The sequence below is a fragment of the Armigeres subalbatus genome, chromosome 1 (genome assembly GCF_024139115.2).
Source record: "Armigeres subalbatus isolate Guangzhou_Male chromosome 1, GZ_Asu_2, whole genome shotgun sequence".
NCBI lineage: Eukaryota > Metazoa > Arthropoda > Insecta > Diptera > Culicidae > Armigeres > Armigeres subalbatus.
In genome coordinates, this window is record NC_085139.1 from 229,378,983 (window position 1) to 229,406,300 (window position 27,318).

General features: G+C 38.5%; 2 protein-coding genes across 2 annotated transcripts in view; one reads left to right on the top strand and one right to left on the bottom strand.

The window, feature by feature from the left end:
• LOC134211603 (carbonic anhydrase-related protein 10) overlaps nucleotides 1-27,318 on the top strand; it is a 227,017-nt gene that overhangs the window by 114,300 nt on the left and 85,399 nt on the right. The window lies entirely within an intron of this gene.
• LOC134218730 (uncharacterized) lies at nucleotides 16,584-17,842 on the bottom strand. Its single transcript, XM_062697729.1, has 4 exons — nucleotides 17,744-17,842; nucleotides 17,261-17,600; nucleotides 16,751-17,200; nucleotides 16,584-16,696 (listed from the first exon to the last, which is right to left on the bottom strand). Exons 1-4 carry the CDS (start codon nucleotides 17,840-17,842, stop codon nucleotides 16,584-16,586), a joined length of 1,002 nt encoding a protein of 333 aa, XP_062553713.1.

Sequence of the window (27,318 nt, forward strand, 5' to 3'; positions counted from 1 at the left end):
AGGTACGCTGGACTAACATGTTATTTATGCTCAAACGCATCCATGAGTTAAGGTCACTCCTCACGGAATCAAGTTTCAAAGTGCTAGCGTTTTCGGGGGCACACTACTCGATACGGAGGCGGCGCTCAACTGTCATTTTTGTTGATTTGGCTTTGCTGCGTTGCAGCATGCGTGAAAAATTAAAAATGACAGTTGTGCGTTGCTTCCGTATCGAGTGATGTGCCCCCGAAAACGCGAGCACTTTGAAACTTGGATTCCGTGAGGAGTGACCTTAAAGCTTTAATACAAATTCACCTTCAGTGATGATTGTTTGGTGTTGTTGAAATAAACCAAGCCCTCGAACCTGTTCAAGCTGCTGTGGAACTACACCTCAGTGAGTTCTGCACTCTACATGAAGTCGACGTGGCGCTCCAATTCATGTTAGAATAATTATCAAATCAAACCACAGAAATGTCCGCCACTTATCCGATGCTTTTAAGGGATGAATTCAAGAGAGATGATCCAAATACGCCGATCTTTTCAATTTTTTGAATAATTTTGCCGTGAAGCAATTAATAAGAAACGATTTTGGCATTTTCTTCGAGGCATCCAGAGCTACTTTGGTTAAGCAAGCGGACGGGATCTTGAAGCGTCTAATCATTCCTGATCTGCCGTAATCTGAAAAAGTCTATGGATAGTTTTTCTGGTTTATCGGCTAAAGAACAACTTGTGAAGAGACTGCAGCAGAGTAAAACACTTGCGTTTCTGGTGGCAAATACGTTGACGCCTACGAATTCTCCTACTATGAATCTGAAGGGATTAAGGCCAAGTGTTTGACAGTGATTTTTAACGGCCTTGGAACCCTTCGTCCAACTTCGGTTGAACCAGAGAGGGCATTCTCAGTAGTTGACAACATTACCAACAAAATCCAATGCGGATTGGGGTTTTGCGCCACGTTCACGATCAGTCCAATCTCTAGAGAACTTCTTAATAGAAGTGAAGGTTTAGGCGACACGCATTAAGAGCGAACGACGGTACCTGGAAGCCAAGGCCGAAGCTCAACGAAAAAGCGATTTGCTTCTCCAGATTGTGGTCCAGATCAAGCAGATCATCATCGACAGTCGGCCGAACGATTGCCACCCAGAAGAGCCTCCACTAGGAGGCTGCGTCCAAGCTGAGTCGGAGTCGTGTGCGTCCAAGCTGAGACGGTATACTGTGCAATCAGCATTTTTCCGTGTGGTCAGAGTTAGATTCAGGCACGGTCGGCGAGGTAGTCCAGCTGTGGACCAGTTTGCCCTCAGGAGTGCCCACCGGAAGCCAGGAGCAGGCACTCAGGGGTAGCTTGGTAACAACTCACCGAATGAAATAGGGGAAGCAACTTAAACTGAATGGAGTGGAATATGTGAGTAGCCACGAGATGTGGTAGAAAATGGAAAGAAGTGGAAGAAGAAGATGAAGAAGAGGAGAGGAGAGTAGGAAACATATAGCAGGCATGCAGGGTAGTTGTTAAGACACCAAGAGAAAACATTACTGTGAGATGGGCAGATAAATGTAAAATAAATGTTTGCACACAACTGATTTATATTTTGAGGCGTTTTATGTTACCTAGACGGTCCGATCCTTGTCTTTCGCCTCCATGCAAGGTCATACTGAACATGTATTTTGGACCGGGCTCATATTTTGGACGACCTTGCTGAATTTTGCATTTGTTCCACATAAAACTTAATAAAACATGCAATATTGATATTTTATTGCAAAAAGAAACTCCAAAAAGTATCTCCTACATTTGTTTCTTATAAAATATAGCCATTATTAAGAATATTTTCGCGTATTTACCCATTCCGGCTAGATAAGACCAAAACCATGACGACATTGTAGAATGGAATTCAACTTTCAAGAGCTGTAAGTTTATTTGTATATAGATTTAAAACATGTGAATTATGTTTGTTGACCTATTAGAACCTAATTGAAGCAGTTTCAGACCTGGAGAAAGACATTCTAAGTTTAAAAACTGTTTTCTGAGGCATGTCCAAAATAGGTTCATTTTTCATTGAATCGAACATATTTTCGACATTTCTCTTTTTTTATGTTCTAGATCTCTTTTGCCTTTTTGCTACCAGAGCACTATGGGGAATTCTCATACAAATGGGTGGCCAAAATATTTTTTCAATGAAAACTGTTTCTATGCAACATATATTATATGAAGGCATATTTAGGAACCTTTTTTAACCCTTTAAGGGCCATCGTTAACATTGCAAAAAATGTCACAAAGGAAAAGAAAAATTTTTTTGGACTTTTTTTTTGTTTGTTTTTAATACAGCATGCATAACATAGCAAACAATCATATTTCTAGTGATAATGTTGTTCATTTTCTAATCATTACCAGGTATTTAGAATAAAAACCACAATTTTCAAGAAAACTTTGATTGCTGCGTTCTCGTAAACGCGCAAATATGCGCAAGCAAATCACTCACAAAAAGGTGATACTAGGGTTATATTTCAATCTTCCATTTACAGATGAGGGGACATTTGGGGACATTAGGTTTGCGGGACCATTTTATAGCAAAGATTTATGATAACTAAAGTTTTTCTTCTACAACTTTTTGATATTAATCTTAGCGTGTAAAACAAACCAAACTATCTCAAAGCTAAGGTTTTAAGCTTTGAAATGGTATATAAAACCTTATATTTGGATAAAAATTGACTTCATAACATACAAATCAAAGTAAGGAATGATTTTTTATTTTCATCAGCTTTTTTCCCTTCGCCAGCCCATATCTTTTGACTAAATAAACACAGCGCTTCAATATTTTCCGATTCTCTTATCTAGGGTATATACTTCCATATGATATATAAATTAGACAAATTGGATATAGAATTTTTTTCGATTAATGGCCACCCTTTCCCCATAGTGCCGAGGTGAGCCAGCCAAGAGCATGAAAACAATAATAATAAAAATTTGTTTTTACCGATCATTTATTTCTTTAGTATCAAACCATTCATAAATTACCTTTCATACCGAATTTATAAATTACCGTTAATTGTTGTAAGTCCTTGAAAAATGTCTATTAAACCAACATGTAATGGTTTTCATTATTTTCATAAGAAAATAGTTAAGAAAGCTCCATGACAAAAACCAATCTTTGCTAGAGCTCTCCGTCCGTGTTGCTCAATGGAACAGAGTTCCGTGTTCTACGATTATGTTTCGTTTGGAAAAAGAATGCGCAAGGAGCAAGGAAGAACCGAGCAACCCACTACTATCAAGGACGCAAATGTAACAGATCGGTAAACTACATAAAAAATATGGCAGGGTAGAAGTGACCAGGTACATACATCACGACCATGGGCCGCACGTTTGTTTTGCTTTGAAGATGCTGTACCGAGTGGTATTGAAATTGATTAGTTTCAATACCCTTAGCTATTGGTATTGTTCTAAGCTTTTGAGTGCTTATAAAAATGTATTGCTTAACAAAGACTTTAAGGATGAAACGTCAAAAATGCTGGGGATCACTAATTTAATCTAATAGTAACATAATTTTGCAAGCAATTCAAAATTATTCGAGTGGTCCAAAATATGTTAAATAGGTGGTCCAAAATTAAATCTTACATATCTTCAGAATTTATGATATTTTGGTTCTTTCGGTGGGATTTACAAACATTTTTACCTACAAATCCTGCCTAGCATTCACCACTTTTTAGTTGCGTAGGGAATTGATCAAGAATTATTACAAAATCTAACTTTTATTTGAAACTTTTTTCGTCCATCTCCTAAAGTGGTCCAAAATACCTCCCTTACCCTATATTTATGTCCAGAGTGTACAATATTCAACTTCATGAAGCTACTTCAGTCCGATTTTTGACAAACATCGCATGATTATTCAAAACAAATGACTATTCCATCGACTGTCATTCATTCGACTGTCACTGAGTAGAGCATGAGCATGGACATTAGGACCGCACAATTCATAGTTGCTACTCCGTAATTGCCTAGAACTTGCGAAATTGTACAGAGAACACAATAAATGGGCCTTGGGACTAGCAACCCACTCTTAATGTACACGTTTCGGGAGCTCAAATATCTAAAGTCAATAACTCGACTCTCGTTGCTACTAGAGACTGAGTATACCTCTGCGTCGCCACTATTGTTTCGGGATAGGATACCGTGGGGCATCGAAATCCGTACACTTAAGCACCTTAGTATATGAAAAAGTCATTAGAATATAGGAATCGAATGTAAAGAAAACGTTTGTCATTGACACAGGCGCATGAAGGCTTCTACTTTTGAAGTGTTTCACATTTACTCATTAAAAACTACGAAAAACATGATAAAATAATGAATTAAATCAACTACTCCTGACTCTAAATCCGTCCACCGTGGACGGATTTCGAATCAATGGATCAAAATCCGTACAGCTATTTCTTAACTAAATATTTAAATTGAAACAGTCTGATTGACTAAACTACCACTGTAAATAGTTCGATACGTACCTTGAGAAGCGATTTCTTCGATTTATATTCCGCTTATCTTATGTAATGATTTGCAATTAGCAATTAATACACAGTTACTTTTGGTGCAGTTATGCTCTAACTGAAAACAAAATGGCGGCACGAACTCCGCGTTTGGTGGGTGGAGATTTGTTTTTGATTTTTGTTGATTTAATTTCAAAGCCTTCTTTCCAATTATATGCCCTAAAAGCATACTGTCAAGTATCTGAACAGGAAAGATTAATTATTCCTACATTAATTACTTTTAACCTCATTTAATTGATTGATATCTCATGAGGTGGACGGATTTCGGTGCTGTACGGATTTCGGTCCCGCACGGTATAGTTTTTGTTACAAAGGATAATTTATCTGGATCCACTTCGGTAAGTGATGCGATCTGTGGGATGGGAAATAACGCTAATACGCTGTCCCGCCACGAGAACAAAAGTTAAATCATGCACGCCCGGTGGCATATGAAAACTGAGGAGAATCGCGTTATGGACGACCGAACGGACGTGCGAAACTCTGTACTTACTTGCCCGATAGCTACTGCAAAGAAATGACGATTGCACTTGTCTCGACCGGCACAAAGCGCAATACATGCGACAGACGACTGAATTACGCACTGCACTTACTTGCTCGATGGCAAACGTGCAAACTATTGAAGATCGGGCAGTAAAAAACCAGAGGAATTTTTTGGAAAAATCATAAGAGAACTTTTTGAATACTTCCCCAAATTTTACTGGGAAATTTTCCTAAACTTCCAAGAGAAGTTCTGCTAAATTGCCTCAGGTTATTCTACCTTACTGCTCCGGGGAACAGTCGAGCAAATAAAACCGGGTTCACTAAGTAAACATATTTTTCTCATGGCTATTTAAGCTTTTTTATGTTTTGATATGGATAGTTATTGTTAAAACTTTGTGTCGGTTCTGATACTATTTTCCAATGAGAGCCTTGTTGAGGTACACTTCTCACCACAGGTAACTTCACATTTTTCATCTCATTCTGTTACGACTATGGTCCACTTCACGCCTAAGTGGATCACTCTTTTCCCTCTCTGTCTCTGCGAATCAGTTGTATACAAACATGCCTCATTGCCGCACAAATGTCGGATCCGGAATAATCCATTATGTTGCCCACTAGTGAAAAGGGTTAATCAACATTGACGCGTAAACGACGCCCCTTGTTTCGTGCCTCATTGTGCCGGCCATTGCGAGTGTGAGCAGTAGCGTTCGCTTCCTATTGCCCTGTTCAATAATGGCATCCTATTTTTATTGTCGATTATGTCGGTTATTTCATCGATAATTATCGTTGTGTGTTTTCATAACAATTGTTCTTATTGTAGGTTAACCTCAATCAGGATGTTTTCGTATAGATCATTCAAGTGTTGAGCTGTTTCGTTACCGCGTGGTTCGTTGCAGAAATGCAGTGCCCTGTTGGTGAGAACAATCTCCGATGTTATGCATTCATTATTTATATAAATATATTCCATTGTCATTCAACTCTTCGTGAAAAATTAAAATAAACACCATTCAGGTGGATTTGAATAAAATAAAATTGACTTCCTATTTCCCTGTAAGTTATAAATCAGTTAACATTTAAAATAAATCAGCGATTACGTTTACATCAAATTTCATTCAACCAACAACGATGATGACTATCGAACACAATAAAAGATTTCCACCTGCCTTCAAAGTTGTCGTTCCCAGGACATAAAAAGCTTATCAACGCAAATCCCAAAACCATTCAATGCTTCAAACGCCCGGCAGTCAGTAAATCCCCATTCGGCTTTGCACCCAATCCAATGGACCAGTTTTCCAATCGTCCTAAACTGGTGAAAACAAAGGCTCATATCGCTCACCGTGAAAAATTAGATCAACCACTTCTTGCAAAGTTGATCCTGATCCGGTCCTACTGGGGCACAACATTAACAGCAACGACGACGGTCGGTCGGTGGCTGCCGACAGCCAATCAAAGCTACCGACAACCGGTGACGACGATGACGCGTGCGGCAAAACATATTCCCAACATTGCACAAACTTTGGCTCTCCCATACCACCAGCTGGGAAGCAGGGAAGCAAAAAGTCGTACTTTTCCCTCCAGTTCCCGAGTCCCGAAGGGGCGAGGGCAGCAATGGAAATCCATTCCGGAAGAAATCAAACACTTGCGCTATGGTTATGCCATGCTCTCATGCCGGATGATTTCCTCCTTCGACCCGTTCTGGGTTCTCCCCCGCTGCACAGTGCGTTCTGAGGGTGAAATTTGTGAACGGAAACGTTTCATTTCCAAGGATTACGTTTTTCTCCAAAAGTGCAGAATGTTTTCGGGAGTCCCAGCTAAGAAAATATTGCTATAATTATTAGAAAGTTAGTAATAGTTATATTTTAAAAGGCGGTGATTTTGAAAAATTGGTTTGAAAAAATGTAACGACGTGTAAAATTGCAGTCAATCCCAACAAACGAATTATAACATTCAATATTCAATTGAATTGGACGGTGGGTGCAGTTCACCTTAACAAATGTCAAATCAGAGACCATTACCGCTCGCGGAAAATTTGATATGGAATGGAAGCAAAACGCTTGTTAGCTGGCATTGTTTGGGGAACAAAGCACCACGCGTCCGCTTTATTTTTTTTGGTATGGACATTCATCCGTCATGTGTACGTTGTTCTTCGATGGTTTGCATCGTTTTGCCTCGCTAAACTTTCAGATGTTTCATTCAAGTGTGAGAATGTCAACTTTTTCATACTTCAATTTTTGTTCTTGCTACAGGATTTTTCAAATGTTATGAAAAACAAATATTTGGGTAAGGTAAGTACTTTCTGGGTCATACCATACGCAACGCAACCATACGAAGAATGTCTACAAAAACAAATTTCAACTAGGTAGGGGGAAAGACGGCTTTGGCAGGTTTTGTTCTATTATTGGCAGAGGGGTTTTTGTCGACCAAATTTTATGAAATTTGGCCACAATATTCTTTGATATGCAAAGAGCCAAATTTGCAAAGGCCAAATTTGAGTCTAGTCAGTCATAAAAAAACCCCCTGCCAATAATAGAACAAAACCTGCCAAAGCCGTCATTCCCCCTATTTAGGAACATCGAATTTTTGTTCACAAATTTGCATCTCGGGTAACAGTTTGCGTCGTATCGATAGAGAACGATAAGCGATGACGACAAACCAACGCAGTCAGGAAGGAAGAAATTTCGTGGAACCAAGCTTTTGCCCCATCTCTTACGTCGTCGTCGTCGTCATCGCCGGTGAATGAATGGATGGCAATGGATAGAAGCTCTCCCTTGAGGAGGTTGTAGGACCATGGTACAAGCAAGGAAGTTGGAACATGATGGTATAGGAGGGGACGAAACGAGCAAAAAAGTAAATCAGCTTTGATCCAGTTGAAAGGACTTGATTCAGTTTATTTACATTTATTACATCATGTTCCCATTCAATACACAATCGAGACGATTCGAGGAAGGTGGAGAGATTTGGAGATGGAATGTGTATTTTGGGACTTATTCAATGGTGTGGATCAAATTAAGTAAATCAGAGATGGAGTTTGTGTTTGGAAAGGTGTTATTCTGCATGTTCAATATCAAATCTTTAGAAGTTTCTGAGGTTAAACGTTATCCAAAAGGTAAAGGTCAAAAGGCAATGACTAGGTTTTGATTTCATCGCGAACTAAGTTCATTTTCTGGATAGTGCCAGAATTATTTCCGATTCCCTTGTGCTTCTACCAATTTTTCGTTTGATGTATTTTGACTCTATTTTTTAAATAAAACTCTTCTGAAACATTACTTTAAAACCTAGCGGTCTTTCTCGTGCAATGCAAAGGTAAGTTGCATATAAGAAATATTTGAGTAGCACTATTACGCTTATTTGTATTGTTCTGAAAATACTGATTTTAAACTATTTATTATATTTTTTATCCAAGAATGGCGTCTGTTGCGCGGTCTCACGCCACCAGTAGTGGCGATGCTGAAAATTTATTCTGATTGGTGGCGTCTCAGCGAAAAATTATCGAGTGGCCGTCGGACAGTAGCAGCACTAAAGTGAACCAGTAGCACCAGTAAACTGCAATAGACGGCATCCTTGAGGTGAAGATCGAAGTCCTACCCACGCCAACTTCTTCTTCATTGGCAGTACATCCTCCACTGGGAAATTGCCGCCTCGCAGCTTAGTGTTCAACCCACGCTAACGGTGAAAATAAATTTTCTGCGGCACGCCACCACTTAGTTAAAATTTTCAGCATCGCCACTGCGGGACCGCGCAATAGACGCCATTCTTGCAATCAACCTTTTCTTCACATAAAATTCTGGTCTTTAAGAAAAACGATATTTTTTTACGAGGCGTCTTTCAGAAATAATGTTTATAAGTCAAATGGAGCTGAAATCATCAGAGCACATATTCGTAAGCAATTTTATGTTTCACATAACTAAACTTCAAGTTTAGGTACTACCTAATTGAGAAGCTTAAGCAGTATTTTTTTGATACAGGTTCCTCTGGGACTCAGAACCGTCGTCAGTTCATGACTATGATACATTTTAATTCGTTCTCGATGTCGTTTGTCAAGTCAATCTAAAGCATAGGTTTTATCCAAAATTCAAACTCGTATCGTATTTGTTCCGTGGCGTGTTTTTCTCGAACCAAGGTTCCGAATACCCTGGCTAACAACGACAGTAAAGTAAACAGTAAAATCTACCGAGAGCGACAGTGATCGAGCAGGTATAAGACAAAGAGCCAAGCAAAAACCTAGCGATAACAACCTCCGGAGGTGTTTGCCTGTCGAGCTGGAGCGAGTGTTTCTAAAAGAAAAACGTTAATCATCTGCAACTAGGAATATTTAAAGATAAGTACACATCCGCTTGAATAGCTTTCACACATTACGGCGACGTTTTGGCCGAATCTCACACTGAATGAAAATTTTGAGTATTGTCTCAAATACGCATGATCTGTGTGAGTGAATTTGCCTCGAACTGTCAATGTCCCTTCGGATAGCCATGATGGCGAACGTTTCCAGCATGAGTCGCGTGAAACCATACAATTTTTCCTTTGTTTTGATGACGAGTAAGGGCTTGCGATAACACATTTTTTCTTGACGAAACGAAACGAAATTAGAAATGTTATTGTTGATTCGAAACGAAACGAAATTCAGATTTACTTCCGAGACTTCGAAACGAAACGAAATCGAGGTCCATTTGATTCGAAATTTTACAAAACGAAACGAAATTTAATTTTTTTTCCGCGGAATTTTTATTGAATAGTTTTTTTTTTGCATTATATACATAATGCAAAAAACGAATAAAAAACAAACCGCAGAAAAAATAAGTATTGTTCAATAGTTTTAGAGTCAAATAAAGCCAATACAAATATTTAGAAAGAATCATCTCCCCTACCCTACCCTCCCCTGGGTTTTTTTATCCTAAAAAAATATTTGAAATATTTAAAAAAAATCGGGAAATTATAAGGATTCTTTATCAAATCCGAGATGTTTTTTTGATTTTTTTTAGTTTTAGTATAATTTTTTTATTAGCCCCCTCCCCCTTGACCTTTCCGGGATCAGTAGGATATAATTTTTATTAAATGTTTTTAACGGTCTAATTCCAAATACCATAGGGAGAATCTAGCTTGATTTAACAAAAGGACATAAGTAACAGATCAGTTTTGGACCTGTTCACCATTTTCGAAAGTACATATGCCCCTCACCAAATTAATATATTCAAATATTCAACTCTCAATATTTCCAACAAACCTCAGTAAAAATAAAAAAAGTCGATTTTTGAAGTGTAATCAACAAATTTCATAATGATCAGATCATCATTTTGAAAAGTATTACAGATTCAAAGTGCCACCCCTCTATTTCAATTAACATTATGAATAAAGTACCAAATTCATAAAGATTTATTGAATTTGTAATACTTTCCAAGATGGTCTTCCATCCATTACTTTTTCTATGGAGTTAGCCTCGGAAGATAAACAAAAATCGTGACTGCTAGAAGAAAACCTGGGGTGGCATTGTGCATCTCGATTCGAACGTAATTCTATCGAGTCGAACATGTTTGGCATTACGGCTTTCGAATTTATCTCGAAAACGACTCATCGTTCGAGCATGCTCGAGGAGGTACAAGAATAACGAGATGTTTTGGCATTATGGAGACTCGATAGCACACTGAAAAACGACTCAAGTCGAATGAAAATCACTCGTCACCTTTATAGCTTTCGAATGTTGTTCGAGTCATTTCTTGCTGAAAGTTTTTCATTATATTTGTTATTATTTCTCTACGGGAAGAGTATAAATGTTTCATTATTGTATCTTGAAGGAAAGAATATCATTAGTATACCTACTTTTATAGTTTCCAGACAATATGCAATCTCTAATAATCCCGACATCCTCGTAAAAACGACTTCAACTTAAATCGTTTTTTTTTTGCAGTTTTCACGTATTTCTTGACGATTTCGATAAACCGTGTGAAAAATCTATGGGGTAAATCTGCGTAAAAACGTATATATTCCAAAATCTACGTAAAAATAGTTGAGTTAAATAAAAAAACGCGCAAGAGATGACCCAAGTGCATCTAACTAACACATGGAAACATCAAAGTAATTTATTATCGAATCCTTTTTTAGCTTCAAATTATTTAGCTCAAAATTGGATCTGTGGCATAAACTCGAATAAATATAATAAATGCTAAAGCATTTGATGAGTTTGATTGCTCTACGCATGCGGTCGCGTGTACTCAGACGACTAATGACGGTGGAAGACCGACACTTGATTACAATTAGAGCAATCAAACTAAACAAATGCTTTAGCAAAGCCATGCACAGCCAAAACATTTAACAAAAACAAAATGGTTTTCGTACGGCTGAGTTGCCGAATAATAAAACTTATAATTTGTGTCGTAACTATATCTCAATTTATAAAACATCGATACGACATGTTTGTTTTAATAATGTTTTAATCGGTTTCAACAGCTCAATAAATAATATTGCTTTCATAGTCATTGAGCACGATTTGCTTGTTCATAAATTAACTGCCAATTCATGCCATGAAGGATGCCTTTCCAACAGGCAACATGCTACACGCAGATGAAATTACTCTTATTCTCTTTGTATACTCACATTCGCAATGCGCTGAAGGTTGTCTCTCCAGCGGGCGGCATGATAAACACGGAGACAGCTATCTCTCATTCTCTCTGTTTACATTTCGTTTGACAGAACATACTCGATTGAGCTAGTACACCACCATTCGAAATCTTGTACTGCAACTGAATGAAGTCGAACGAAATACATAATGCCGCAATTTTTTCGAAACGAATGCAAAAACGTACGAATCGAGTGATTCGATTCGAGATGCGCAATGTCACCCTTGTTTTCGTTTCATCACTTCACCTCTCACTCACTTTTGTGAGAACAATTAGAAAAAATCGGTGGTGGTCTGCGGTGAGAGTCGAACCTTAACAAAAATAGCTGTGAGATACGCTTACTTTAGCAATACCATCACGCTATCTGCATGTAGGCATTAGGCTACAGTGACCAAACGGGTTCAGCCTACTGGTCTCCCCGGGACGTTTCGCATTCCATTGTGCATCTGTGCGCTACCTGATAACGAACCGGATTAAGGAACTGTGGCTTGAGAGAAGCAAGCGGCTTCTCTCCAAATTAAAAAGGGAAAATCAATGTTCTCTGACGAAAAGCTATTCAACATAGATGCGGTGTCCAACACGCGTACTGACCGGTTTATTTCGCCGAAGAAGGTCGACGAAGTTCTTGAGCACATAAAGTTTAAGTTTATCATCAAACACCCTGCAGGAGTTATGGTGTTCGGGGCAGTCGCATCCAATGGATTGGCAATGCCCCCGCTATTCATCAAAGAGTGTTTAAAAGTGAATACGGAGGGATCTTGAAGGACCATCTATTGCCATGGATCAAGGCCAACTTTGGAAAAGACCAACTTAAAGTTTACCAGCTGGATGGAGCACCCTGTCATACATCCAAGAGAACTCAAGCATGGCTGGCTGAAAACCTGAATTTTTGGTCGAAGAAGCTTTGCCCCCCCCCCCCAGCAGTCCGGACTTGAATCCACTGGATTATACAATATGGGCCAATATTCAGGCTAAGGCTTGTGAAACCTCTCATCCCAGTGTGAATTCACTCAAATCATCCATTCGCAAGGCATGGGCCTTAATGTCAGCGTCGTATATTACAACCGTGTGGTTCAGATTCAGACCCCGCTTGGAGCAGGTAATTGAAAATCATGGTGGACACATTGAACAAATGTATTCAAAACATGTCAAATAAACTTGGGAAATCATAAAAAATATTTGCTTCCATAATTATTTTTTCAGGAATCACACTTATTTATGGGTCATACTGTACACAGTCATTTTTTATTTCTGAAACTTAGCAAAATAAAGAACAAACTACCGTAAAACAAAAATACGGTTATTTGCTGATTTTCAGTAAACTATTTTCTGTGTTTTAGCAAAAAAACGTCATAATTCTCGCCAAAATACGTGAAACTAGGACATGATGTGAAAATATACCAAAACGATGAGATCTACAATTTATATTTACTTCACTGAACAAAATTATTTAATTAAATCAACAGATATGTCTTACGTTTTATACTTTTATAGACTTTTATTGAAGTGAAAAGCTAAATGCGTTCCTGTAGATGGTACAGATTTGTATTATGTAGTGAGATTTAGTGAAAGAATTTATATGTAGGTATAACATTTTGAATAGAGTTTGAATGGCTTTATTCAGCGGCGCAGCCGAATTTTTTTATGATATGAAAATTTGAATTATTAAAAATTCATTTCGAAATTTTGCGAAATTCCGTTTAATTTCGTTAAAAGTTTGATTTTTTCGTCGAATTTTTTGAAATTTAACGATACGAAACGAAATTAGAAAATTAGATTTCACCACACTCAAACTCCGCGGAATTTCGTTTCGAATGCCCTGAAACGAAATACCGAAATACCGGATATGTTTAATGGCGAGACAATAAAAATGTGCGAAAATAATCATTGTACTTTGTTTTGTTCATCGAAAAAATTGGTATGGTAAAAAATTGGTATTGGCTTCTGTTAACATCGGTGAGCGTATAAAATACAGTGAGACGAAAGTGGCCACAGAAGTGGTGAGAAGTCAATAGTAATGAGTAGTGAGACGTCTCACTTCTTGCTTCGCACCACTCACTTTTCACAGTAAGAAGTGAGAAATAAGAAGTGAGATGTCTTACTGGAGTGTGAAGTGAGTGTGAAGTGAGTAGTGAGATGTCTCACTATGTCTCCCAGTCTCACTGTGAGAAGTGAGAAATGAGGAGTGTGTAGTGAGACGTCTCACTCCTCACTTTTACAGTGAAAAGTGAGAAACGAGGAGTGAAAAGTGAGACGTCTCACTTCTCACGCTACCTTTCTCACCTATTACTTCTTACTGCGTGAAGTGAGAAGAGTAAAGTGAGAAAAGAGAGCCTGTCTTCTCGCTCATCACTTATAACTTATTATTTATCAGTTTTTACAGTGAGGAGTAAGATATGAGACGTCAAATGACACATTCGGTCGCATGACATATTCGGCCAAATGACCTATTCGACCAAATGACATATTCGATCAAATGACCTGTCCGGCCAAATGACCTATTAGGCCAAATGATCTTTTCGGACAAATGACCTATTCGGCCAAACGTCCTATTTGGCTAAATGATAAATGACCTATTCGGCTATATGACCCTTTCGGCCATATTACTTCCGGCCTAATGGTCTGTTTGGCCAAATGGTATATTGGGCCAAATGGCACTCGACCGAACGACCCTTCCCCTTGTATGAGAGCACCAGTCCATTGAGTTGTTGCTGCGGCTAAAATGGCAGCCAACACAAATAACGATCCCGTCTGGTGGAATGATCCACTGCCAGGTGATCAGAGCGTTAATGAATAAAGCTTCCAATGAATGATTAAATTTGTTATGATTGAATCATTCAACTCTATGATTAAATATCATGATTAATGATTTATTCATTTTTGACAATGATTAATGATTAAATTAATTTTCGACAATGATTAACGATTATTATTATTATTTATTCAGACTAAGGCCGAAGTGGCCTGTGCAGTACATAAGACTCTTCCCCATTCGACTCGGTCCATGGCTACACGTTGCCAACCACACAGTCTACAGAGGGTCCGTAAGTCATCTTCTACCTGATCGATCCACCTTGCCCGCTGCGCACCTCGCCTTCATTTGCCCGTCGGATTGTTGTCGAGAACCATTTTCACCGGGTTACTGTCCGACATTCTGGCTACGTGCCCGGCCCATCGCAGTCATCCGATTTTCGCGGTGTGAACGATGGATGGTTCTCCCAACAGCTGATGCAATTCGTGGTTCATTCGCCTCCTCCACGTACCGTCCGCCATCTGCACCCCACCATAGATGGTACGCAGCACTTTCCTTTCGAAAACTCAAGTGCGCGTTGGTCCTCCACGAGCATCGTCCAGGTCTCGTGTCCGTAGAGGACTACCGGTCTAATTAGCGTTTTGTAGATTGTCAGTTTGGTACGGCGGCGAACTCTATTCGATCGGAGCGTCTTGCGGAGTCCAAAGTACGTACGATTTCCAGCCACTATGCGTCTCCGAATTTCTCTGCTGGTGTCATTTTCGGCAGTCACCAGTGAGCCCAAGTACACAAATTCTTCTACCACCTCGATTTCGTCACCACCGATGCAAACTCGCGGTGGGTGGCTCACATTGTCTTCTCTTGAACCTCTGCCTATCATGTACTTCGTCTTCGACGTGTTGATGACTAGTCCGATCCGCTTAGCTTCCCTCTTCAGTCTGATGTAGGCTTCCTCCATCTTCTCAAAGTTACGTGCCATAATATCTATGTCGTCGGCGAAACCAAATAGCTGGACGGACTTATTGAAAATTGTACCACTCGTGTTAATCCCTGCTCTTCGTATTACCCCTTCCAAAGCGACGTTGAATAGCAAACACGAAAGACCATCACCTTGCCGTAACCCTCTGCGGGTTTCGAAGGGACTCGAGAATGCCCCTGAAACTCGAACTACGCACATCACCCGATCCATCGTCGCTTTGATCAATCGTGTCAGTTTACCCGGAAAACCGTGTTCGTGCATTAGCTGCCATAGCTGGTCCCGATCGATTGTATCATATGCGGCTTTGAAGTCGATGAATAGATGATGTGTGGGCACGTTGTATTCGCGGCATTTCTGCAGTACTTGGCGAATGGCGAACACCTGGTCCGTGGTGGAGCGTTCGCCCATAAAACCCGCCTGGTACTGCCCCACGAACTCCCTTGCAGTTGGTGCTAGTCGACGGCATAAAATTTGGGAGAGTACCTTGTAGGCGGCGTTCAGCAATGTGATTGCGCGGTAGTTGCTACAATCCAGCTTATCGCCCTTTTTGTAGATGGGACACACGACACCTTCCATCCACTCCTGCGGCAAAACTTCCTCCTCCCAAATCTTGGTAATGACCCAGTGCAGCGCTCTAGCCAGTGCCTCCCCGAGCAAAGTTTGCAAACAAACTGATAACACCTTTTGATACCCGGTTATCAATTTTGCGAAAACTTAGTTTGTTCTAATTGTGGTCGAATAAACAGCCAACATAACACAATTAATAACAATAAATTGATGCTCTGAAAACATTTTAATAGCTCACATTGTTATCGTTATGAACAACTTGATAAGTAAACTTGTTATATTAATTTATTTATTCAACATCACATTATGTTATCAGGCAGATATTCTTGTCAAACAGTGATAACGGGAATTTTACGGAGATTTGATAACAAGTTCTGTTATCAACATGATATTTGTAGCTACCACTAATTAGGATGCTTTTTCTCCTATTTTTGTGATATGATGCGTCGAAAATAATGAAAATATCACGAAAAATAAATTATAACAAATTTATTGATTTCATATTCCGGATGATACAGATATTTTTGAGTTTAGAACGCTTACCAAACATCTTATTATTTTCCTCAAAATAAAAAAAGTACAATTTTTTGACTACATCAACGTTAATCTGATTAAAATAAAATCAACTTCACGACATGTTAAAATTATCGCTGATTCCATGGAATCCTTAAGAAATAAAATTGAATTACCGCGAAGCGTTTGCAATGACCCTTGTCATCAGGCGGCCTGCGCCTTTGTAGCACACGTTAGCTGTTACAGCATCATCGCGTAGGAAAATACGGCGCTCGTATAGACGTCCTATAAACATAAAAATTACTAGATTATAATAAAACCAAAAGCTAATCTACATACGTTTTATCCACTTTACTTTCACCGGGTCCAGTTGTATTTTTCCTGTTTCTCTGTTCACTTCGTGGTTCATGGAGGGCATATTCTCAGAGGACCCCATATCGCTTTTCTTTGGACGGCCGGAAGGATTGTTTGATGGGCGCCCCGTTACTGAGCGTCCAACCAAACCATCTGGGAATAACTTCATCAGGAGGAACTTCAGGAACAAATAGTCGCTGTCACCAGCTTCATGGGACAATCGTATTAAAACTTCACAATCCAGAAACCCCTCTTCCTCTTCATTAAATGGCTTCTCTGGCCTTGGTAGAAGTTTCGATGTTAGAGAATCTAACAGCCTCGAGTTTTGAGCTTTTAGCTGAGCGTTCTCTAAAAGCAATGCATCCCTCTCTTTCCGCAAAGATTCCATCGAAGCTTTATGTTTCTCAACCTCGTCAGACTTTCCACAAGCGCAACCTAAAAGACAAACAAATAAATTAATAGATGAACCGTTTTTGAATTGGAAATAAAAATCACCTGATTGAGCATCCATCACAACTACACCCGGTGACGATGCGCATAGTGGATTGGCATTCTCGTTCAGGGACTCGATACGTACGATTTGGATCGTATTATCATCAACATTGATATCAGAGACCGGAACTGTCTCCCAATCCTGCAGCAACTGCTCAATAGATCGTCGGCGGCCATAGGTATGCAATAGTGGCCCCAGAGTTGGTACAACCGATGTTTGACTCATTTCAGCATCAACCTCTTCGGAATTGGAATAGAAATCAAAGTTTTGCTCCGAGAGTGTGATCATTTGTGCACCGGAAGGTCCAGGTGGAAGGTCAATTGACTCCGCTTCGTTTTGTTGCTATAAGTTAAATTTTAAATAAAACTGTATTAGAGAAGAACACTTGTAAGAGTCACACAAAAAGCAAAAAGATGGGATCAGGATGTCAATTTGTCCAATTTTGGCGTTATGTTAACGGATCCTTCTTTAGAGGTTATGTTTACCTTCAGCTCAGGAATCGTTTGGGCAACGAACCCTGCGTTTTTATTCGTTGCCTTTTTCAAAAGATTTTTCTTTGCCGCATTCAACCTTCTTCGAGCCATCTTTTGGTACACTATTTAACAATTATACTGTTTAACAATTATAATATTTAACTTTTAGATGAAATAATAGAATCACTGTAAAACTTCGATGGCGATATGACATGTGGTCAACCGAAAAATCTCGAAAAATATAGAGTTATAGGGATGCCTATTATTTTTTCATTATCGAATATGTTCGAAAATACAAGATCGATTACCTTTATTTTTTTAATCGATGAAATAAAATTTGGTATGAGTTTAGATCGGACAAGTGAATTAAGCAAGTCGCTTGACTTGAACGTCAATAAAAAGTCTACACACTTTAGTTCAACTCACTTGGACGAAAAAAAATGTAGCCGGGGAGAAGGTTAAGTGACTTACGCTGGCGCTGCGCACCGAGCTGCGGACTATTGCCTCTGGCCTCCTAGGCAGAGACCTGAACAACCCACTTCTTGCGAAGAGGTTTTCGCCTACACTACTAGGGCCCATCCAGAAACCACGTGGTCATATTTTTGAAGATTTTGCGTGCGTGCGTGCGCGGGTATATGCAAATTAATAGATATATTTCTCGGAACGTAGCATTATATTTTTTACCGAATAACAGAAAGGTTGTATATCATCTCTTGGATTTTTTATATGTAGTATGATATCTCACAGAGTGTTCCCTTTCCCCGAAGACATTCAGTGGTTCGCAAATTGAGAATAATAACATTTTAAATTTGAAGGGATGAAGGCAAATCTGCATACAGACACCTGAAATTATCACTCAAGGAGTGGGGTTGACGCGGTAGGCCGAAGACCAGACCGCCGGACCCACTAAACCCACCCAAATAACAGAAGGTTACTTGAGTTACCCTCTCTTCTAATGCTCTGTTCCCCCTGCCATCTTTTTTCATATTGTTGATTTTCGAACTATTCCCGTGAAAATCTACGTCTTTTTCTTCATATAAACACAGTCCATTCCAGAATTGAAGCAGCATAAATCATGCTTCAAAGGAAAAGCAAATTCATTTTTATTTATAAAGAAAATATACAGATCTTTATTTTATTTATTTATTAATAATATAATGATTAATAACATAAGTAACCTCTATTCGTTTTCAAAGTATATGGAACTATAACTATTTAATAAATGCCAATATATTCTACCTATTTTTTATAAAATTAGACACACTCTCTGTGAAAATCAGGCTTTTTATATTCGTGGGGCAATACATAATTATTTCGTGATACATAATTATTTCGTGATACATAATTGATTCCTGATCAATAAAGCTGTTGGAGATTACAACGAACAAAATTGCTGGAGCAATGAAGAAAATTCACGCAGTTGTTGTAAAGTTGTGCGGAAACGAACACAAACAAATTCATAAAAAATCGACCATATTGGATGTCTGTTACAGATTTCCTATGTACTAGTTGTTTTTCTATATGTGAATAAATATCGATATGTGTAGTTATTTACTCGCTGCACGTGTGGTATTGATGACATAATTGATGACTAGCAAAGTCGAACATAAATTCATTAAATTTTCATAAACCCCATCATTGGAGACGAATTTTATTTTATCGTTTTGACATTATTTTCTTATATTTTCTCCCAGTGTTAAATCGTTATGACTGGCTGAACAATGGTTGAAATAAAAATCTTGTACAGTTACTAACAAACTGTAGTTTGACAGATTGACTTGTTGATTAAGAGTCCAATTATGATTTATATTCAGCCATACGATTATTTATGTTTTGCATTGGGTAAGCCATAACTTACAAATCAAGGATGGCGCGGATGGCAACGTTACCGGCAGATGATCAAATGTCAGCAGTTCGAGACCCAATTTAGGAAAATTTTAAAATGATTATATGAAAATAGCAATTGCAATACGTTCAATGGAGATCTTGATGATGTTACTCTCAATGCGTTATTATTTTCGAAGAATTTACATGTAGCTGAATTAAGGCTAAGTAAAATGCTTATTAGAGGTTTAACGAATCAGGTAATAAAATTGTTTTTCAAAATGAGATGTTGTAGCTGTATAACTTCTCCAAAATTGTGTGAACAAAGCCTGAACGGAAGTTGCGATAAGAAATAGTACAGACATAATTCAACACAGTGCTGAACTGAATCATCACACTGATGTTAGTTAAACTAGTGAATGTTTGTTGGGAATGTATAAAATCGTCCTAACTTTCACTAACAATATTGCAAATATAATAGATATGTATTTTTTTTCCCATTGGTCTCGGAAAATTTAATCAAATGCGTGATTTTAGATTATGTTTTGGTCTGAATGGTTCACGTCGCATTGTCGAAAACACCCTCTGACGATTATGTAATATTAATAGCACTCACGTTCTTACTGCAAAGAGCAGAGCGAAAATTTTTTTGTTAAGGAATCACAGGAAACGGAAACTGTCAAAACGTACGTAATCGTATCCATTGTATGGGGCTCTTTAGAACGAGCCTGTGACAAGGGCGGTGTCATCATCATCCATAGACATAGACCGCTGTCATCATTGAAAAGTAGTATGAAAAAAAAATTGTGCCCGGGACATCCTGGCTACGATTTGGCGATGGGCTAAACAATAACATGACAGTAGCCTGCTTTAGAACGAAAGTGCTAACGAAGTGCGACATATAATCCTGATTAAAAATAAAATGCAAAATCGATTTTTCTCATATCGATTTGCAAAAAATATGGACATCCCTACAACCTTCTACAACAAGAATGACATTCAATACGTATGTACAATACAAGGTATGCTCCTGCTAGAAATGACATTACAACTTTGACGTCACACGACTGAATGCATTATAGACTAACGCAAAATGAACTCCCCCAAAAAAATTATGACGTTTGAGCATAATGAACGCAAAATGAACTTTTGTTCGAGTGGAAGACCCGCTCAAATGTCAAAATCCGTCAGGTGAGTGAATTTGATGAACCCCTGCATAAGTCTATCTCGGTTTATTCAAGCGCCGATATTGGTGACGTCATATTATGTTTACATAAGTATGTGGATTGCCTTGTTCTCCATATACCGTGACATCAGCTTCTACCAGCAACGGTTTTATTCATTTTTATTAAATTCTACCCTCAAATTTAGTTTTTCAGTTAATTAAGTTCTATTATTTTTACATCTGATAAAGCGTATCTCTCAAAGAGTAAACGTTTTAGAATGAGTGAACGGCGTAATAAACGGCATTACTTTTTATCAAACGAGTATGACAACAAAAAATATATACAGAAGGTTTGTTTCTATACAAATAATAACGATCAAGTTTGTTTAAGAATAAATAATTTTGAATATATATTTCAGAGGAAGAAGCCCAAAGCAAATTTTTACTTACAACCTGAGCTGGAAAATTTCAGTCAGCTTGAAATAGTGACTCCCAAAGCATGTGCGAAAATGGTACCGGACTGTGTAGCTGAAAAGTCTTGTAAGCAGGATGAAATATCTTTGATTGGAATTCAAAGTGCGAATAGTGACTCCAATGCCGATGAAGACTTATATCAGGAAGGAACAGAGTCATCAGGTGATGAAAACGGGACGGAAGCAAACGAAGCTGATTGCCCAGAAATAAATCTCAGTGAACGATTCATACTCAATGAGGTATGCTTTCCAAATAAATATTTATAGATAACCGGTAAATGTCGTATGTTGTAATAATTATGCTCTTCTATAAAAATTATACGAAAGTCTCTTTTTTCAATGGCTTTACATTCCAAATGGGAACTTAAATTAATTTTCAACTTAGTGTGTTATTAGTTAATAAAAATTAGAACATTATTTTGAGCTTTTAGTGGAATGTCTTCTTTTATTATAAGACAGTTTTAATACAAGTGAGTTTATAAAGTTTTTCTATGCCTGCCATTGCATGAGTTTTATCATGTGTGGCAGGAACAATGGATTCACAATGGGAATCGAGAATGATTCTCTCCAGAAAATATCCTAGACCGGACAGATAATCAAACTATTATTCTTCATTGACAATCCTATGTCTTTACTTTTGATTAAACTGTTCTATGTTACAACAATTTCGACACCTAAGGCGGTGCAACATATTTTTAGTTTCAATGTTGAATGTAATTGGTTATTTTTCAAATTGATTCTTATTTTTAGGGATTTGTTGACGGAAGCGCATCGATGAAATTCAATTCCGATTTGACCGCAGCTGAAGTCCGTTATATGATTCTCAATTATTTCATCAAGCATCGTCTCACGCAAAAAGCTTTGGTAGATCTCCTAAAAATGTTCAATGTAATGGCAGGATCGAAATTATTTCCAGAATGCTTCGAAGCATTCAATGCATCTTTTCCTGACCCGTACAACTATTCGAGGGTATACTACTGTACAGAATGCCAATGTGGACTTGGAAAATCTACGCCAACCAAACATGATGTTTGTCCGATCGCTGAATGCGGTGGTAACAAATTTGATTTTTTCATAACCCTTCCTATCGAGCAACAGTTGAGAGAGACAATGATTAAATATCGTAAGGAAATAGCAGATTACGCAAAATATGTCAGAAATGAAAATATCAGCGACATCAACCAAGGAGAAGTGGTAAAAGAAATTCGGGCTAAAATCCAAGGGAATGTTATAACTTTGTCAGTTAACACTGATGGCGCGGCTGCATATCGCTGGAGTATAAATAAGCCTTGTTATCCTATATTTGTCGTCGTTAATAATTTGCCACCCCGTATTCGTTTCGATAAGAATAACTTGTTGATGGCCGGCATCTGGTTAAGTAAGGGTGAACCGAATATACCTCTTTTCTTTAAAGAGTTCTGCGAGGAAACTATAAAACTGAGCAAGAACTTCTCCGTCGAATCTGATGTATATAACGTAGTGCTCGTCCAGAATTGCTTGGATTCTGTTGCAAGACCAAAACTTCAAAACTCTACTCAATTTAATGGTAAGTTTGGATGTTCGGTTTGCTATCACGAGGGTAAGCTTGTTAAGGGCAACCAGATACGTTATCCATCCAAAGCGAGCGACAACAGAAATCATGCTGAAACTCGTCTTCTGATGATAGAAGCACACAACACTGGGACACCCATTAAAGGAATCAAAGGCCTTTCTGTATTCTTAAGCGTTCCTCATTTCGATGTAGTAAAAGGTATATTTCTTTATCATTATGCATTTGATTGTACTTAATTTTTATTTTGTCCAAAGGTTTTCCGCCGGATTATATGCATTCAGTTTTATTGGGCGTTGTCAAACAATTATGGGAACTATTTACGGCATCGTCAAACCACACCAAACCATACTACATCGGGCACGAGATGTCGGTAGTCGAGAAAAGAATGATGAACATCAGGACACCTAGTTTATTTCCACGGTATCCCGGAAAAATCGAGGACATGAAAAAAAATAAGGCAAGCGATTGGGAGAACATGTTGTTCCATTACTTTTATCCATGTTTCGTCGGGATCTTGCCAAAAAAGTATTTGGACCACTTTATGCTGCTATCCTCAAGTATTTTCCAGCTTCTCGAAACTAACTTAACAGAAAACATGATCGCAAAACTTAAAAAACAGTTACAGGATTTCGTTCGAATATTCCAAAAACTATACGGAGAGGAGAACATGTACTTCAATGTTCACGTGTTGACTCATTTAGCAGACTGTGCAAAATACTTTGGAGCCTTGTGGAACTCATCACTTTTTCCATATGAGAATGGGAACGGGATGATTTTGGGATTCAGAACGGGAAATAACCATCCAGTTGTGCAAATAACGAACAAATTTATTTTGAATCGTATTTGCCACAACCAATCTTTTTTTGAGAACGAATTGATTAAAGCGTGGCATTCTCAACTTTGGAGCAGTAGATCTAGCCGACGTTTCAAATTCAATCCAGAATGTGTTTTTGAATTGCCTGATACACTACATATCGATGAAACAATTTCAGAACGAGAGTTTAGTCAGCATGGCAAATTAATTTATGAAGGAGTTCAGTATTGCTCTTGGGAGAGTTGTAAACAATTGGCTTACGATGATTCTTTCATAAAAATTGGGACTGAATTTTTCAATATTGAAAATGTACTAGTCGATCGGAATGATAAATACTATATAATTGGGAAAAAATTGTACACAACCGAAATTTTCAATAACATGCATTCATATAAAAATAGCACTGAGCTCCACCTGAAGTTAATCCAGCAGCAAATTCGGCCGTGTGTTAGCATTTCTGTTTTAAAAGGCAATAGTTGTGTCCAATACATTTCAGCATGCAAGCCAAACACGCAAATTAATTAGAATTGTAAGGATCAGTCATGTGCGTATTTCATAAAATAAATTATAAAATGAACACTGTTTATTTTATCTTGACTTATTTCTGAGGATAACAACTGAGAACTTAATTAGTTACCACATAACAATTTAATTTGATAACAAGGAAATCATAATGAGTTCTAGATAACAAAATCATTTATCAAGGTGATATCCAACGTGTTATTCTACTTTGCCCGGGTCACCACCGTGTTTAAATAGCTCTCCTGGTAGTTGGTCAACCCCAGGGGCTTTGTTGTTCTTCAGCCGGCCAATCTCCTCCTGGATTTCCTGGAGGTCCGGAGCCGGTAGAATTATGATTAGCGATTATGATTAATGAACAAAATGTTTGAATTATGATTAACGATTACCGATCGTGATTAAATGTCGACACAATATGTGTATGATTAATGATTAACGATCCATATGATTAATGATTAATGATTAATGATTATGAATAATCAAATTAAATGATAATCAAGTAACCTTTCTACCAAATTATGTTATTAAAGGTAGTGATTAATGATTAAATACAAAAATCTATGATTACCGATTAATGAATAATGATTGAATCGTATTTTTTGTATTATTATGATTGAAGAATAATGATTAAATAGCCCATTATTCATTATTTATGATTAAATCTATGATGATGCTCGATAATAGCCAGTTTTGGTCCCACATTTTCTGCTTATTTAGACCCGCACGGTATGCATGGGGACTTACACCTCCTACGTTTGTTCGGAACTAAATATCAACTACTTCCTACCCTATCAAAGATGGATAACTTTATGGTAACAATTTCTGTTATCCGGTTATCTATTATTTTGATAACTAAGTTTATTATCATTTTGATTTAATTAACAGCCAAAATAACAAAAATAGTAACAGAATTTAGTTCCTGAAATAATTTATTATTATTATTATTATTATTATTATAGAGTTTTGGCACTTCCTCAGCAAGCGTGCTGGGAATTTTCACCTACCCCGGGCAATCTGAATGCCAAAGGGGATTAGGCTCTGTGGATCTCATTCGCCGGTTGACTTAAAATCCTATAATAAACGTTTGCACCGGATGTATTAGTTATGGTGGCTCAGGAATCTTCTTACGATGCTGCAAGTTCCAAGAACCACTGTCTTTTGGATGCTATGGAGGTTATGAGATAGTTCCAGCTCTCCTAAGGATCTCAGAAGAGATTTCGGGACGATTCCGGTTGCTGAGATAACAACCGGAATTATACGCACGTCCTCCAGGTGCCACATCTGCTTCAACTCCTCCGCCAAGTCGTGGTACTTCGTTATCTTGTTGGAGAATGTTGTTTGGACATTATGGTCTAGCGGTACAGCAATGTCGATGAGGGTTAGCCGCTTCATCCTTTTGTCGTAGATCATAATATCGGGCCGATAGGCACGAATGAGGACATCCGTTATGATCTCGCGCTCCCCGTACAGCTCCACGAAACTATTTTCCAGAACCGCGACAGGCACATATTTGTAGTAAGCGACAAACCGGTTAACCAAGGTGAGCCATAAAGCAAGCTGTTGGTGCACAACCTTGGCTACTTCGTTATGACGACCGAGATAGGCTGAATCAGCTAAGGCTGAACACCCGGACACGATATGTTCGATCGTCTCTCCTACTGAATTGCACTTCCTGCAGCGGTCCTCCACGTTTTCGTGCAATATATAGTGCCGATAGTTCTTCGTCGCAATTACCCGGTCCTGGATGGCTACCATGAATCCTTCTGTTTCCGAGAAAAGTTCACCCCGGACCAGCCACGTATTCGACGCCGCTTTGTCGATATATTCCAGCTCCAGTTGATGGGGGTGCGTCCCATGTAACTCCTTCTGCTTCCACGATGCGATCATCTCGTTGATGTGATTTGCGTGCGTGCGTCTTTTATTCGTTCGTCGTATTCCGCGTTAAATACGAGTTGATCTGATTCGCCTTAATTTGCTTAGTGTATACCGGCAAAAGCATAGTTAAATCTGATACTAGTGGAAAAGATAACGTTAGATTTGCACTGCCTATAAAGCTATAATCCACGAAAGTTATTCGCAAACGACAAAGTATCAATCATTGTTATTGCCGTGTTTTTGTTGTATTACCGTCACAGTTGCAGTACCGTCGTTTTCTTAATAACTAACCGCAGCCCGCTTCACAATGCGCTTTGGATGCGGTAGTTGTTCCTTACCTGTTGGAGGTATGGAGGAGTTTATCGAATGTGATGGATGCAATGAAAGATACCATCTACAATGCAAAAAGATGAACCAATACCAGTGGCGAGTATGCCGTGAATTCGACAACGTGATTTGGCTGTGCGATATTTGTTTATCTTCGTTCCGCAAGAAGCAATCGTCGTCGCCACCGGCAGGAAACGAATCTGTTGAACTGCTACGAAATGAGCAAAAGGAAGGGAATAAACTCGAACTGATCGTGAGTACGCTTCAATCAGAGATGTCGACGATAAAGCAGAGTATTGCAGAGCTGCAACAAACGGTGAACAGTGATTGTCAATCGACTCACACTGTGGTAGCAGAACCGTGCATTTCAACGCCCCGAATGAATCCCAACCGCAATGTTTTATCATCTAATTTGAATGTTTCGGATCAGTTGTCGAGAGGCTCGAATTCAGACAGTGTTTCCGTTGGCACTCGCAAGTGCTGGATATTCTTCACAAGAGTAGCCAAACATGTATCCGACGATGCTATGCGTGAAATGGTTTCGAACGCTTTGGGATCAAGCTATAGACCAGAAGTTTTTAAACTAATTCCGCGATGGAGTAACCTGGACGATCTGCGATACATATCTTTCAAAGTTGGCGTAAATTGGAAGGATAAAGAGAAGGCTTTGGCGAAATCAACGTGGCCGACGGGTTTGCTATTCAGGGAATTCGTGAATCATGAAAATAGCTTTTGGGAGCCATAAATCAACAAATGATTTGCTTTTTTGTTAAATGTAGTTTGCAATTGTAATTTTTCGTGTATTTGTTTTATGTTAATTTTTCTTTATTGCTAGAAAAAAATGTGTTAATTACCTGATTTATTGTAAACTGTAATAGATTAAGTAAACAATCATTGGGGCTGCCTTAGCCTGTTGATTGACAATAAATAAACAATATCTCGTCGACAGATTTGATGTCGCAATTCAGCTGATAGTCCTCCTGCGCCAGATGCAGGGCACTGAATCCGTGGTCAGCTTCACACACAGCGCGATAGATT

Coding starts and splice junctions, on each gene's coding strand:
- LOC134218730 (XM_062697729.1), bottom strand. CDS start 17,842: ATGGCTCGAAGAAGGTTGAATGCGGCAAAGAAAAATCTTTTGAAAAAG. Junction 17,601..17,743: donor AAACGATTCCTGAGCTGAAG/GTAAACATAACC, acceptor TTTAACTTATAG/CAACAAAACGAAGCGGAGTC. Junction 16,697..16,750: donor GAAAGTAAAGTGGATAAAAC/GTATGTAGATTA, acceptor TTATGTTTATAG/GACGTCTATACGAGCGCCGT.